The sequence below is a fragment of the Alnus glutinosa genome, chromosome 10, assembly GCF_958979055.1.
Source record: "Alnus glutinosa chromosome 10, dhAlnGlut1.1, whole genome shotgun sequence".
NCBI classification, from domain to species: Eukaryota; Viridiplantae; Streptophyta; class Magnoliopsida; order Fagales; family Betulaceae; genus Alnus; species Alnus glutinosa.
The window spans coordinates 20,932,427-20,945,108 of NC_084895.1; the positions used below are offsets into that span (position 1 = coordinate 20,932,427).

Here is a 12,682-nt window from a genome sequence, read left to right on the forward strand (position 1 = left end):
AACAGTAATAGAGCATATTGCTCTAACAAAACAATATCACAGATACAATCTAGAATTTCTTCATTTCAAACCTGATCTATGATATGTTTAATGTAGGGCTGTCAAAACAGGTTGACACGACCCGTTTGACCCGCGAACACGTTAAGGGTCAACCTTGACACGACCCGTTTAGATAAAAGGGTCAAAATCTTAAACCATAATACGACCCTGCTAAATAACGGGTTGACCCGACCCGACATGTTTGACCAGTTTATTGATAAAATCTATAAAAATAAAAATAAAAACACAAATTTAAATTTAAATTTTTTAAAAAATCATATTGTTTGAATAATCATATTATTTTACAGTTGAAATATAAAATATTTAGTTGTTTTATTATTTAGTTGTTTTGGTTCAACTTCTAAGTTCGAAAACTTGAAAGAAAAAAAAAACTCCGCTAATTTTTTTAGTCTTTGCCTTTTTTGTTCAAGTTCTAACTCAATAAAAGAAAAGGACTAATTTTGTTTTTTGTGAGATTTTTTTTTTAGTTTAGTCTTTACTCTTTAGACAGTGAGAGAAAGAGAGAGGTAATATGATTGTTTAAATTAAATTTTTAATGTTAAAAAAAAATGTGTAAGTATACGGGTCAAACGAGTTGACCCACGGGTCAAGCAGGTTGACCCTGTAACGACCCTTTTATTAAACGGGTCTAACGGGTCAACCCTATTATGACCCAAACCCTTTTAAGCTTAACCCTAACCCTTTAACTTCGTATCGGGTTCGTGGATCGTGTCAAAAATTACCAGCCCTAGTTTAACGGCGGCCTTAGCTAAACCATCATGCCCCGCATTATTATCAATTCTGCTAATATGGTAAATCTGCCAATTTGAAAACGAATTTATAACTATATATTCTTGGTATCTTCCACAATTTGTCCAAACCTAATCAAATTACATTCCAAAGTTATTTACATGTCTTATTAGGATTCAATTTTTTGTTATTATTATTTTAATGAGCAAGTACTGTGGCCACTCACCAATTTATTTTGGCTAAAGTAACTATAAAAATAGAGCTACATTTTCAACCAAATTTACATCTCCATTAACCAAAATTACTTTTGGGAACAATGCTTTAAGCCTATAAGCTTTGTGCACCAAATTTGTCATTTCTCCCCACCCCCAATAGGTTTAGAAAAACTGAACCATAGATGCTATGGCCTATAGGTGCCTAGCACTCATTGGAGAAAAGCTTGTCCCTATAACATGCATTTGTGTTTGTCTATTTCTATTTATTTCCCATCCTTTAGGGTATTATTTGTTAGGACTTTGACTTGGGCCTATTTTTAGTCGAAATTGAGACACATGTATCATAATAGGACACAACGAATGTATATTCTAATTTTAACGGATCTAATTTCAGTTGAAACTGAACTCAATCAAATCTTATTTGTTAATTGGTAAAGTATATATGTGTGTGACTATCAACGTTTTAGTCTCATACCATATACTAATTATAAGTGTAAATAATTGATCATATTGTTAGCTTCAAATCTATAAATATAAAATTTTGAATTAAGTAGTACTTTAACAAGTTCTATTAAGATATTTCTAAAAACTCTCTGTATATAATGAATACACTACTATCTTCTACTTAGAAAGTTTCTTATTTCTATTTTCATATATTTTAGATAATTATTCAATTATAGTTAATACAAATTATGTAAACATATATTTCACCTACCCTTCAAATTTTTCATTCCCTTATTTTTAATAAAAATAAAAATAACTTTTACTTTTCTAAACTCACCAATCTACAATAATCCGAAGTAAACTTTTTAGAATCTTTTTTATATGTGATATTAACATCAATTTTTTTTTAAAATAAAATCTTAAATGCATAAGTATGTGCAAAACTATAATATGGATTCTCATTTTATTCCGTTGTAAATCATAAGTGTAAAAAATATGATATTAAATAAAAGAAAAACACCTTTTATGGGAAGATGAAATAAGTAAAATGAAGAAAATCTATTTTACAATTAATATTTTATTTTATTGTATATAACTGGATCAAGATCCTTTTAAATTATTTATCCAATTTTTTTTTAAATATATATATATATATATATATATATATATATATATATATATATATATATATATATATATATATTTATATAATACAACAATAATTTAAAATTTTAAATAAGGTGAATTTATAGAATTTGGGAAGACAAAACGACAACAGCCTTTTGGAAGGCAAAACGACAACAGCCTCGCTTATATAAAAGAACGAGGTCAATTCCGTCATTCAAATTGAACGGCCATAATAATGACACTTTTGAATTCTTCTTCCTCCTCGCATACCTTTTCCTCTCACACACTCTCTCTCTCTTTGTGAATAATGTATATACTTTTGCTTAGCAACAAAGTCTTCTTTTCTTTCACCATCCCCATTTCACCAAACCGAAAGCTCTCACAGGAACCTCACCCGATCACAAATGGCGGATTCGAGCCCTTACACCAAGACCCACATCCCATTTTCGGAGCTGAACTCACCAATCCAACCAAAACCCAAATGCCGAGGTAAGTCCTTCACGAACTTCCTCTTCAAATCTCTCTTCTTTGCGCTCTTTCTCATTGTTCTCCCGCTGTTCCCTTCACAAGCTCCCGAATTTGTCAGCCAAACCATTGTTGCCAAGTTCTGGGAGCTTATTCACGTTCTCTTCATTGGCATTGCCGTATCTTATGGCTTGTTTGGTAGAAGAAAGGTCGATGTGGGCATAGAAGAAACTCACTCAAGTTTCGATACTTCACAGTCTTATGTGTCTAGCATGTTTAATGTTTCTTCTATTTTCGAAGATGGGTTTGAAAATCCATGTGGGTCTGATGAAAAGAGAGTCATTCATAGTTGGAATAATCAGTTTGTTGAAAGTGAGGATTTTGTTGTATGTGGTGGTGTTGAGGAACAGCACAAACCCAAATTTTCGATGTCTGAAAATGGTTTTGAAAACCCATATGGGTGTGATCAGAACAATGTGGCGCAGGCTTGGAATTCTCAGTACTTTCAGGGTGAACCCATGGTTGTATTGGCTCAACAAAATTATGGTCTTGATGAATTGGGTAAACCTGTATCTGTAATCGATAATAAGCCGTTGGGATTGCCCATTCGGAGCTTGAAATCGACGGCGAGAGAGCTAGATAGTCCTGAGTTTATTAATGGAAGTGAGTCTGGGAACTCAGGTTCAAAGGGTTCATCTAAGAGTTCTGATAGAAGTAAAAGTGGGGATTTTGGAGATTTAGGTCCTGTGAATTTGGAACAGAAATTCCATGAAGCAGCTGCTGCAGCATCAGCACCTTCCCCAATTCCATGGCGTTCGAGATCTAGAAGGATGGAAATGAGAGAGAAAGTGGGGGCTGCTAGTCGCCCTTCACATTTTAGGCCTCTCTCGGTTGATGAAACTCAATTTGAGTCGCTCAAATCGCGGTCTTTTAGGTCCACAGGATCTTTCTCATCCCAAAATAGTTCAATCTCTCCCTCAAATTCTATTTCCTCAGATTTACTGAACTCGAGTATGGAAGATTTGGGAGAAAAGAAGAGTTCTCACGGGCCTTCTCCCGAGGCTTCACCATCACCACCAAAACCAACAAATGGCAAGGCTTCATTGAATGGATTGCATTCTCGGCATTATAGCATTGGTTCAATGTCTAGAAAGGATGCCTCGAGAAGCTCTGAAAACGAGTCAAAGGAATGGAGTAAGAGTAGAAGAGAGGATCCACTGGGTGGTGAAGATAACAGGATGGATTGCATCCTGTTATCTCCCGAGGCTTCACCATCACCACCAAAACCAACAAATGTCAAGGCTTCATTGAATGGATTGCATTCTCGGCATTATAGCATTGGTTCAATATCTAGAAAGGATGCCTCGAGAAGCTCTGAAAACGAGTCAAAGGAATGGAGTAAGAGTAGAAGAGAGGATCCACTGGGTGGTGAAGATAACAGGATGGATTCTTTGAAATTGAATATGAATCCGGCAAGCCTCACAAAAGCTCCGCCCAGGGGAAAATCAGTGAGAACAATTAGATCTAGTGGACTGACTGCAGGAGCAATGAAAAAGGAAGAGATATTGCAAAACCAAATTGATGACAAGAGCAAAAAGACACGTGAAAATTTGAAGGAAGCATACATGAGGAAAGATAAAACGAAACTTGGACTTGATAGTCTGATGATCGACACCAGCAAGCAAAATCTTGATTATTTCTCTCCTCCTCCTATTCCTAAGGCAACATTCTCAAAGTATCACAAGAAGGAAAAGGAAGAATTTCATGAGAATGTAGCTGTAGGGTTTGAAGAAAACTCAGATACTGAGGCTGGAAATTTTCAAGAAAGCTCGGATGAATATGATGTCTCTGGCTCTGTCAATGATGCAGGACCAGACTCTGATGAGGTTGATAAGAAGGCTGGTGAGTTTATTGCTAAGTTTAGAGAGCAGATTATGCTTCAGAAAATGGCATCAATTGAAAGATCAAGAGGACCACATGAAGGTGGAAACTATTTTAGGTGATATATAAGCTTATGCTGCTATATGGATTTCTACCAAGGGGGATACGAAGTCCATGGCTCTTCATATAATATTCTTTTCATCTTGGTCTCTTATCAATATATGCTTTTTATTTCTATTACACTTGGGTGTTCATGTAGCTACAATTATATGTGGCGGAGAGCCTTTATTATATCTATCAACTTTTTGGGGAAAGAAAACATTGTTATGTCTTCATCTTTGTAATGGCATTGTCATACCTTCTCATCATGCTGCACAGGCATATTCGATGAAAAGATGTCATAAATATTGCATTGATCAGCACCACTACAGAATTTTGTTGTTCACTTTTGCTGTAACTTCCATTGGTATGTTTTTGTACCTATGTGCGGATGGATATGGATACATAATCCACATACAAAATAGTTATTGATAACTAGCTACAACATTGTATCTATGAGATTATATTGGCTAGCTCATAATAATCATGTAGCATTTTAGTTTGTATTAATGAGTTGTTTGTACTAAATCCTTTTTCATAAGATTTGATAAAGGCGGAGCCCATTTTCCCCTTTGATGTCGTTTCGGTAAAATGAATTTTGCTTGAAACAGAATTTCATAATCTTAAATTGGCAATGCTAAGTGGTTAGTATTGTATTGGCTATGCAAAGTAGAATAGATTAGATCTTAGTGAATGGTGAGATCTTTAATAAAGGTAAATCTTTTTTGCTTATATATTTTTCATGCACAAAGCCTAGTAGTCATTTTTGTTATGAGAATTTCTTTCAAAATGATCACTTCCTAAATATATTGTAAGGATCATCAAATGGGTTAAGTTGCAGGTCGTGTACCCATTGGTGGAAACATGGGGTGTAGGATGCTTCCATTACCTTATTTGCATTTCTTGCCCAACCATTCTAGCACATAATTTCCTTTTTGTTGAGTTTGCATGAAGCTTCTATATGCAAGATGGGGATGCCTAAGACTTGTCAACGGCAAAAGCACAAGGAGAAAAGTTGGTCAGATGTTGGTTGTGTGTATGGATGAGGGCAAATGCAACTTCCAGATACTCTCATTGATAGTTTGAAATTCCCTATTTGATAGGACATTATTCTCCACTTTTATACATATATTTTCTCTCTCTCTCTCTCTATTCTTTTTTTTTTTTTTAAAAAAAAACTTTTTATGGCCACTTCCTGGAAATGTTTTATGCTGTGGTCAAAGTAGTCAGAATACTGAAACTCTTCAAGTCTAATGTATGATAATAGAAATTTGAGATTTATTATATTTGGAAAATGATTTTTACATAACTTAAATGTATAATTCTTACACAACTCAAGACACATTGGTAAAACTCATGCATGGTGGGACTCATTTGCATGGCTCCCACCAATGTATCTTGAGTTGTGTAAGACATATGCATGGGTCCTATTAATGTGTCTTGAGTTGTGCATTTTCATTTGAATTGTGCAACAAACTCATCCCATTCGGTTTTGTGCTTGGCTTGCATATATGGAAGGTTAGAATCTACACTGTGGCTGATCAATGGGGTGAGTCTTGGTGTTGACATTATGGTTTGTGATGAGTGATCACACCATAATCGTGTGCACCGTCGCACACCAAATTCACTTCATAGAAATGATGAAAGGCTCCCATTGGCGATGTCTCTTCAAGTAGAAGAGACAACTCCTTGAAGAAACAAGGTAAAATATACTAAAATTCTTTGGCATCTATTGTGAAGAGGAGGTACCATTTCTAATACCCCATTCTAAATTAGAATTAAGAATCCATGATGTTACTATTTTTCAATTTTTTGCAATGTCAATCTTCTTATTCAAACTCAATGTTAAATCAAACGATTGATGAGTAAACTGTCCCTCAAACTTTTAAGATGTTTATAAAATTATAAAAATACATTAATTTAATAATTAAAAAAAAAAAAAAAAAAAAACTCAAGTGGTGGGTCAGATTTTTCCATTTTTTTAGAAATGGGGTATTTTGAAAATTTCACATTTTTTGTTAAGATTTAATGTAAAATTTGGACGGAGGGTTGACATTGCAAAAAATTGAAAGATGGTGATTCTAAATTGATATTTTTAAAAGTTTAAGGGTATAATTAAAAAAGTGATGAAAAATCAGAAGTAGTTATCCACTTAACTCGGTCGCTTAATTCTCCATAGAAACCGTGTTTGGATTCTCCAATATCGAAATTTGTAACAAGACCTGACATTATGTTCTAATATTGAGCTAAAAAGGTCTTACATCCTAAACTATTCAAAATTGGTTTATTTTTTGGTCATCGAACGTTCGGCCATTTCTGGCCGAACGTTATATCTCGATGTCGAATGTTCAGTCAGGGAGGATCGAACGTTTAGTTCAGGTAAAAAAAAATTATGAACCAAAATAATTTTTTTTTTTTTAAAAGAAAAAACTACTTTTTAAAACCATTATTAAACAGAGCCCATTGTTTACGGGATGCTTGTCGTATCTGACAAACCCAAATAAAATCCAATGGTGGGGTTTAAATGAGAATACAAGAAACGACAGGGACTCCTTTGATATTTTCCCTGTTCAAGCAACTGAGGATAACATTACATTCACCGGAAACGGCTAATTCTCTCCACTGACCACTCTTCTGGTCAACATTTATATGCCGGAAAGCTTAAGCTTAAATTCCCCACAGAAGCCATGCTGCTAACTTCCTCAACTCCCTCTTTCATGTCCAAGCCTTCCCTTCCTTGTAAGTCTCTCTCTCTCTCTCTCTCTAGAATGAAATGGGTTCTGGAAATCTTTTTTTTTTTTTTTTTTAGGGACTTTGCTTTAATCTAAAATGATCTTCCTCTACGGGCAATGTAATGATTCATGGGTCATTCAGCCACGGCCTCTTCGTATCTTGTTTCCACAAAACCATGCGGTGCTTGATTGACTGCCTCATTTTCGCTTTATCAGTTGGAGCTTAGCTGGGTAGTGATGGAATTTGGGTAGCTTTTGTCTGTCTTCTTGTATCATGTTGGTCTTTATATTTCCAAGTTCTCAATAATTTCCTCATACATAAGAAATATGACAACATGAAACATGAGTACTTTTGCATCATGTTGGTCTTATTGATAGCTTCCTGCTGAAATTGGTTCTCTAGATTGGAGAAATCTATGGTTTGTAATCAAAGGGGCTACTCTTTATTGGTATATTTCCTATTAAGCTCTTTTATTTTGTTTATTGACAGAATTATTTGAGAAGCCAGTACTAAGATTATAGCTTTTGATACTTCCATTGTTCTTTTATGGAAAACTCTGGCTTATTATTTGTTTTGTGCTAGAAATTTTTCTACATAAAATGACTTATTTACATTCTTATAATCACTTGAGAATCAGGATTCACCATATAACTATCATGTCTTTGCACAATCATTACTATTTCATTCAAAAGCAGAAGAAATGGAGGAAAATAAGAAAGTTGTTGGATTCTTTCAACTTATTGGGATTAGAATGTTTGCTGTAAGGAGATTCTGAAATTTCCTTCCTAATCAAAGGGACTGGTAAATTACCAGTTATTTCAAAACCTTAAGCTTATGGAAAATACTTAATTCAATCATTTAGTAAATGTTTTAATACATGTAGGACCAGACAACACTTGAAATGTTTTAATGGAAATGGAAGGTAAACCATAAAAAAAAATTGAGAATTTAATCAACTAATTAATATTCTAATAAGCATCAGTATAATTATTCTTCAACTCCTTCACCATCTTTGTCTACCGAAATAAAGAACACAAAAGATTCTAATCTCTTTATCAATATATCCCACACTCTGTGGCAGACAGAACCCTTTCAACAAGGACCATGCTACGAACTTTCTGTACGCAGAAAAAGCAAATTATGCGTTGCTGCTCAATTCACAACTTCAAAGATGAAAGGTGAGACTTTATTGAATTGATTGATGGATTTCAGTAGTTTTTGTTACTTAATTTTTTTTTTCTTTTCTTCTAAAACAGAAGAAGAAAAAGTTGCTTATGACAATTTTATTTTTAAGTATCCAGCTCCCATAATGGTTATATATCATACAGTGACGAGAATTTAAGACGGAGGCTTCTCCTATTTGTTTCTGTCACAACAACCTTGTTTCCAACTTTGCCTTCTTCTGGAAAGACAAAGAGTACGAATCCATATGATGAAAAACGCTTGCTAGAACAAAATAAGCGGATACAGAAAGAGAACAATGCACCTGAAGAGTTTCCAAGTTTTGTTAGAGAAGGTTTGTGTCATGGTTTTATTGTGAATCCATTAAATCTTATTATGTGTTATGCTTTAAATAATTGATCTAGTGAAATGCTACCCTGTCAAACCTAATAGTATGAGGTGGCTTCGCTTAATATCCTGTGTCATAACAAATTTTCAAGTGCAATTACACACACACACACTCTCTCTCTTTATCTCTTTCTGCTTTCTCTGTCACAACTCTTTGTAATTATTATCTTAACAATTCCTGGAATCAACATGCATGTTTGAATAATTGTTTCAGGTTTCCAAGTCAAGGTAGTAGCATCAGAAAACTATATCAAATGTGATTCAGGGCTTATATATCGGGATTTTGAAGTTGGTAAAGGTGATTGCCCAAAGGATGGTCAGCAGGTTTTTATTTCATTGTCTTTGATGGCTATGGGATTTTAAGGATTTTTAAGGAATATGTGATTTGAAGGATGCATATTTGAAGGATGCATATATGTTTTGAAAATTTTCTCTTCCAATCCTACCCTGAACCCTGACTTGAGGTCTTTGCAGGTGACTTTTCACTATGTTGGCTATAATGAGTCGGGCCGCCGTATTGACAGCACTTACCTACAGGGTACCCCTGCCAAAATCCGCTTGGGAAACAATGCATTGGTCCCAGGTGAGATGAGAAATTAATTCTGAACATCTTGATAAAGTTGTTTGCTTTCTTCTTTACGCCAGCCTGCCACAGGTTAAAAGTAAAAATGGGAGTAGCTAAGCTACGTAATTGTATGCAGGATTTGAGCAAGGTATTAAAGACATGCGACCTGGGGGAAAGAGAAGAATAATTATTCCACCAGAACTTGGACCCCCGGTTAGTTTCTCAAATCTCTGATTTCCTTTCATTTTTTTTTTAAAAAAAATATATATTTGTAAATTGGCCTTGTTCAGGTAGAATTGGCATTTAGCTTAACAGTTCCAGTACCCCAACAGACACACACACACTCTTTGAATTGAGTTTTTGAGAAACTTTGAAGGATTGGAGAAAATGCAGCTTTGGACAAATATGATTTTTGGTGTTATGGGTCCAGCTTGGGTCATGATTTGCAGTAGAGACATTAATATAATCATGTTAACTGACCAAGAAACGATTGCTTTAGTTTTCTTCTTGTCCTGCCTTGTAACTAAATTTTGATAGAATGATCCTCCAAGATGTTTGCCACCCATCCAGAATATAGGCACATCTCTAGATTCAAATTAATGCTTCCCCCTCTTTCTTAACTGGAGTTGGAATTTTTGAAAACGCTTAAGAGTCCGTTTGGGTTTGCGACTTTCAAAACGTGCGATTTGAAAACGTAATTTTTAAAAACGCAGTTAAGCATTGCTTTTAAAATCACAGTATAACCTTTAAAATAACACACTCCCTTACCTTCAATTTGAGGAAAACACAAATTTTTCTATATTTTCAATTCGCAATTTTTTAAAAACGCACTCCCAAGTGATATTGTTTCTTTGATTTTGTTTAAAATCGCACTTTTAGTCTCCAAAATCGCAATGCAAAATGCACTCCAAATTTTGGAGGCATGGCTACCAAACAAGTGACTTCATGATCTCCATATGCAAATTTGTCCAGCTACATTTCCAATGTGTTATTAAATTGACTCCATTGATAAGAGTATCTTGTTCCTTCAGGTTGGACCTTCCACCTTTTTCAGCTCAAAACAGTTTGAAGTTTTTGATGTGGAACTGCTTAGCGTTCAGAGCTGTCAAAGGAGGACCATAGCTTTTTACTCTGATGTTGTGTGCAATTAAGTGATGAGGCTATTCTGTTCCCATTTTGAGTATCAAGTATCTCATTCTTTTTTATATAATAACAGAACACGTTTGATTGAACAGTTTACATCTTCAATGCAAGTTAGATTTTTCAATTCTCATTTGGAACATGAATGACACCAAAAACAATTTTTTTTTTAGCAAACAGATTCTGATTTTAACCTAACAGAAAAGTTAAATACATATTATCTTCGAAAATATTAGAAGGCATGCCATTACTTCTTGTTTAGCATTAGAAATATGCTATTCAAAGAAGTTTGCATCATTCTTGGTAAAATGGCTGCTATGCCAGTGGAATCATGGTGGCTTAATGCAGTGTGTTGGTGATGGCTGACAACTGCTTTAAATTTGTTGTGCTCATCGAGTGTAAGGCAACCAAGTTCATCTAATGGCGTTGTTTGGTTAGCAGTTAGCAAAATAGGAAGGACTTCTGCTGCTTTTCAAAAATGGTGGCCTCCCTCAACCTGCAAATTTTCATTTTGAAAGGTGATTCTTTTCCAGTCATCCTTGCTCTAAACCAACTTGCCCTCACGATTGACTGGTGGATCTCTTCCATGATCTCCGACATGCACCTTGCCCTTCCTGCTTCTTCCAAATGGAAAGCCAAAAAATTTAACAGAATGACCACCATGTAGCAAAATGGGCCACCTCCACGCACTTCTCTGAGGGCATTTCTATCTTCCCTTGGCTCCACCTCTCCATCCTCGTTGACAATGGGAAAGACCCTCCATTACTTTGTTGTTGGCGCTTTGTTTCTTTGTAATTTTTATTTACTTCGAAAAAATAAAAATAGAAAGATAAAAAAAAGAGAGGCTTGAATACCCTGTGCTCATATCATAAATTAATGGTGCGTTTGAGTGTTTGATTTTTAAAATCTGAATTCAGTTATTTTTTGGTGTGCAAATTTCGAGACAAATAAAAGATGTTTGGGTGATTGATACTTGATAGAATTTAAATTGTATTTGAAATCATGTTTGAGTGAGAGTTGTATGAGATTATTTTTTCACCAAAAACTATGGTAGAAAATGATTGAAGGTATGAAAAGTTTTGTAAAATTATTGGAGTTATGAAAATTAGTGTGGAATAATAATTGAAATAATTATTGTTTAATAATTACAAATATGAATAATTTATTAATGTTTAATATAAATTAATTTGTTTTTTAAAATCTAAGATAAATATGGATTTTTTTTTTTTTACAATTTTTTTTTCCTTCGATTTTTTATTATATTATATTGTTTTTAGGTTTTATGTGGGTAACAGTGGGAAGGGGAAAAATAAAAATAAAAATAACAATGGGGGTGGTTTTTACCTAGGCGTCGAACCTGCTGGAATAAGGGAAAAAAAATAAAAAATTATCGGAAGTAATCCTGTGCATGCAAGCTCACCCTAAGATCAGTTTTTTGAATCATTTTGTTCATCAATAACCGTTGGATGAGAGAAAAATTTCATCCAATGATTGTTATTGCCACTTTAACCTATACATAATGTACACACAACTATAATCCACAATTTTTTGAAATTTGTTAGGTGTAAGCACTTGTAACTTGATTTTTCAAATCAACGCTGTAGATAGAACTTTGGTTATCGCGTGTACCAATAAAATTCAAATGGATGGTGTAGATTGGAAAAGCGGTGTGGAAGTTGTACACCACTTTTCCTTCATTAATAGTTCACGCGTGAACCAATGTAAAGGAAAATAATACTAAAGTTAATGCGTGAAATGCCTCTGCTGCCTTGGTCGACGCAAAAGTTAATGCGTCTGCTCCCTTGGTCCACGCAAAAGAGGATGAGACGTGCCTAGTACTGTACGAATATACAGCTATCTGACACTTTTCTTTGGTCGACGAAAAATCGTTTGCTGGTTCAGCAAATCCATAGAATTTAGATTGAAGCTTGAAATTTGTAGCAAAAACAGGTTTCATTCGGGGCAAATTAGGATTTTATTCAAACACCCGGCCCGCCTAAAAAACCTCGACACTATAGTAAATAGAATTTTGATTATTTTTGCATTCAAACGCACCATTAAGGCACTAATATTAACCATTACCCCAAAAAAATTGCTTTTATATTGTTGCTTATATAGTCAAAGAAGTACCATTATGGAGGAAATACAGAAGACA

The 12,682-nt window shown here is 34.5% G+C and overlaps 2 protein-coding genes across 4 annotated transcripts; both read left to right on the plus strand.

Annotated features, from left to right (window-relative positions):
* The first annotated feature begins 2,348 nt into the window (after positions 1 to 2,348).
* On the plus strand, positions 2,349 to 4,815 carry LOC133878853 (uncharacterized). The gene has a single exon (XM_062317408.1). The coding sequence runs from the start codon at positions 2,480 to 2,482 to the stop codon at positions 4,541 to 4,543; it is 2,064 nt and encodes a 687-aa protein (XP_062173392.1). The 5' UTR covers positions 2,349 to 2,479; the 3' UTR covers positions 4,544 to 4,815.
* Positions 4,816 to 7,069: 2,254 nt separating this feature from the next.
* LOC133880224 (peptidyl-prolyl cis-trans isomerase FKBP20-2, chloroplastic) lies at positions 7,070 to 10,654 on the plus strand. 3 transcript variants are annotated; one of them, XM_062319128.1, is made up of 7 exons: positions 7,070 to 7,259; positions 8,335 to 8,431; positions 8,555 to 8,769; positions 9,037 to 9,146; positions 9,297 to 9,405; positions 9,524 to 9,600; positions 10,419 to 10,654. In XM_062319128.1, the coding sequence occupies exons 1-7, from the start codon at positions 7,208 to 7,210 to the stop codon at positions 10,536 to 10,538; spliced, it is 780 nt and encodes a 259-aa protein (XP_062175112.1). In that variant the 5' UTR covers positions 7,070 to 7,207; the 3' UTR covers positions 10,539 to 10,654. The 3 variants fall into 3 exon arrangements, with proteins under 3 accessions (XP_062175112.1, XP_062175113.1, XP_062175114.1); XM_062319129.1 differs by having other exon boundaries at positions 7,072 to 7,259; positions 8,582 to 8,769; XM_062319130.1 differs by having other exon boundaries at positions 7,129 to 7,259; positions 8,339 to 8,431.
* Positions 10,655 to 12,682: the final 2,028 nt, after the last annotated feature.

Coding starts and splice junctions, on each gene's coding strand:
- LOC133878853 (XM_062317408.1), top strand. CDS start 2,480: ATGGCGGATTCGAGCCCTTACACCAAGACCCACATCCCATTTTCGGAG.
- LOC133880224 (XM_062319128.1), top strand. CDS start 7,208: ATGCTGCTAACTTCCTCAACTCCCTCTTTCATGTCCAAGCCTTCCCTT. Junction 8,770..9,036: donor TCCAAGTTTTGTTAGAGAAG/GTTTGTGTCATG, acceptor TAATTGTTTCAG/GTTTCCAAGTCAAGGTAGTA. Junction 9,147..9,296: donor GCCCAAAGGATGGTCAGCAG/GTTTTTATTTCA, acceptor AGGTCTTTGCAG/GTGACTTTTCACTATGTTGG.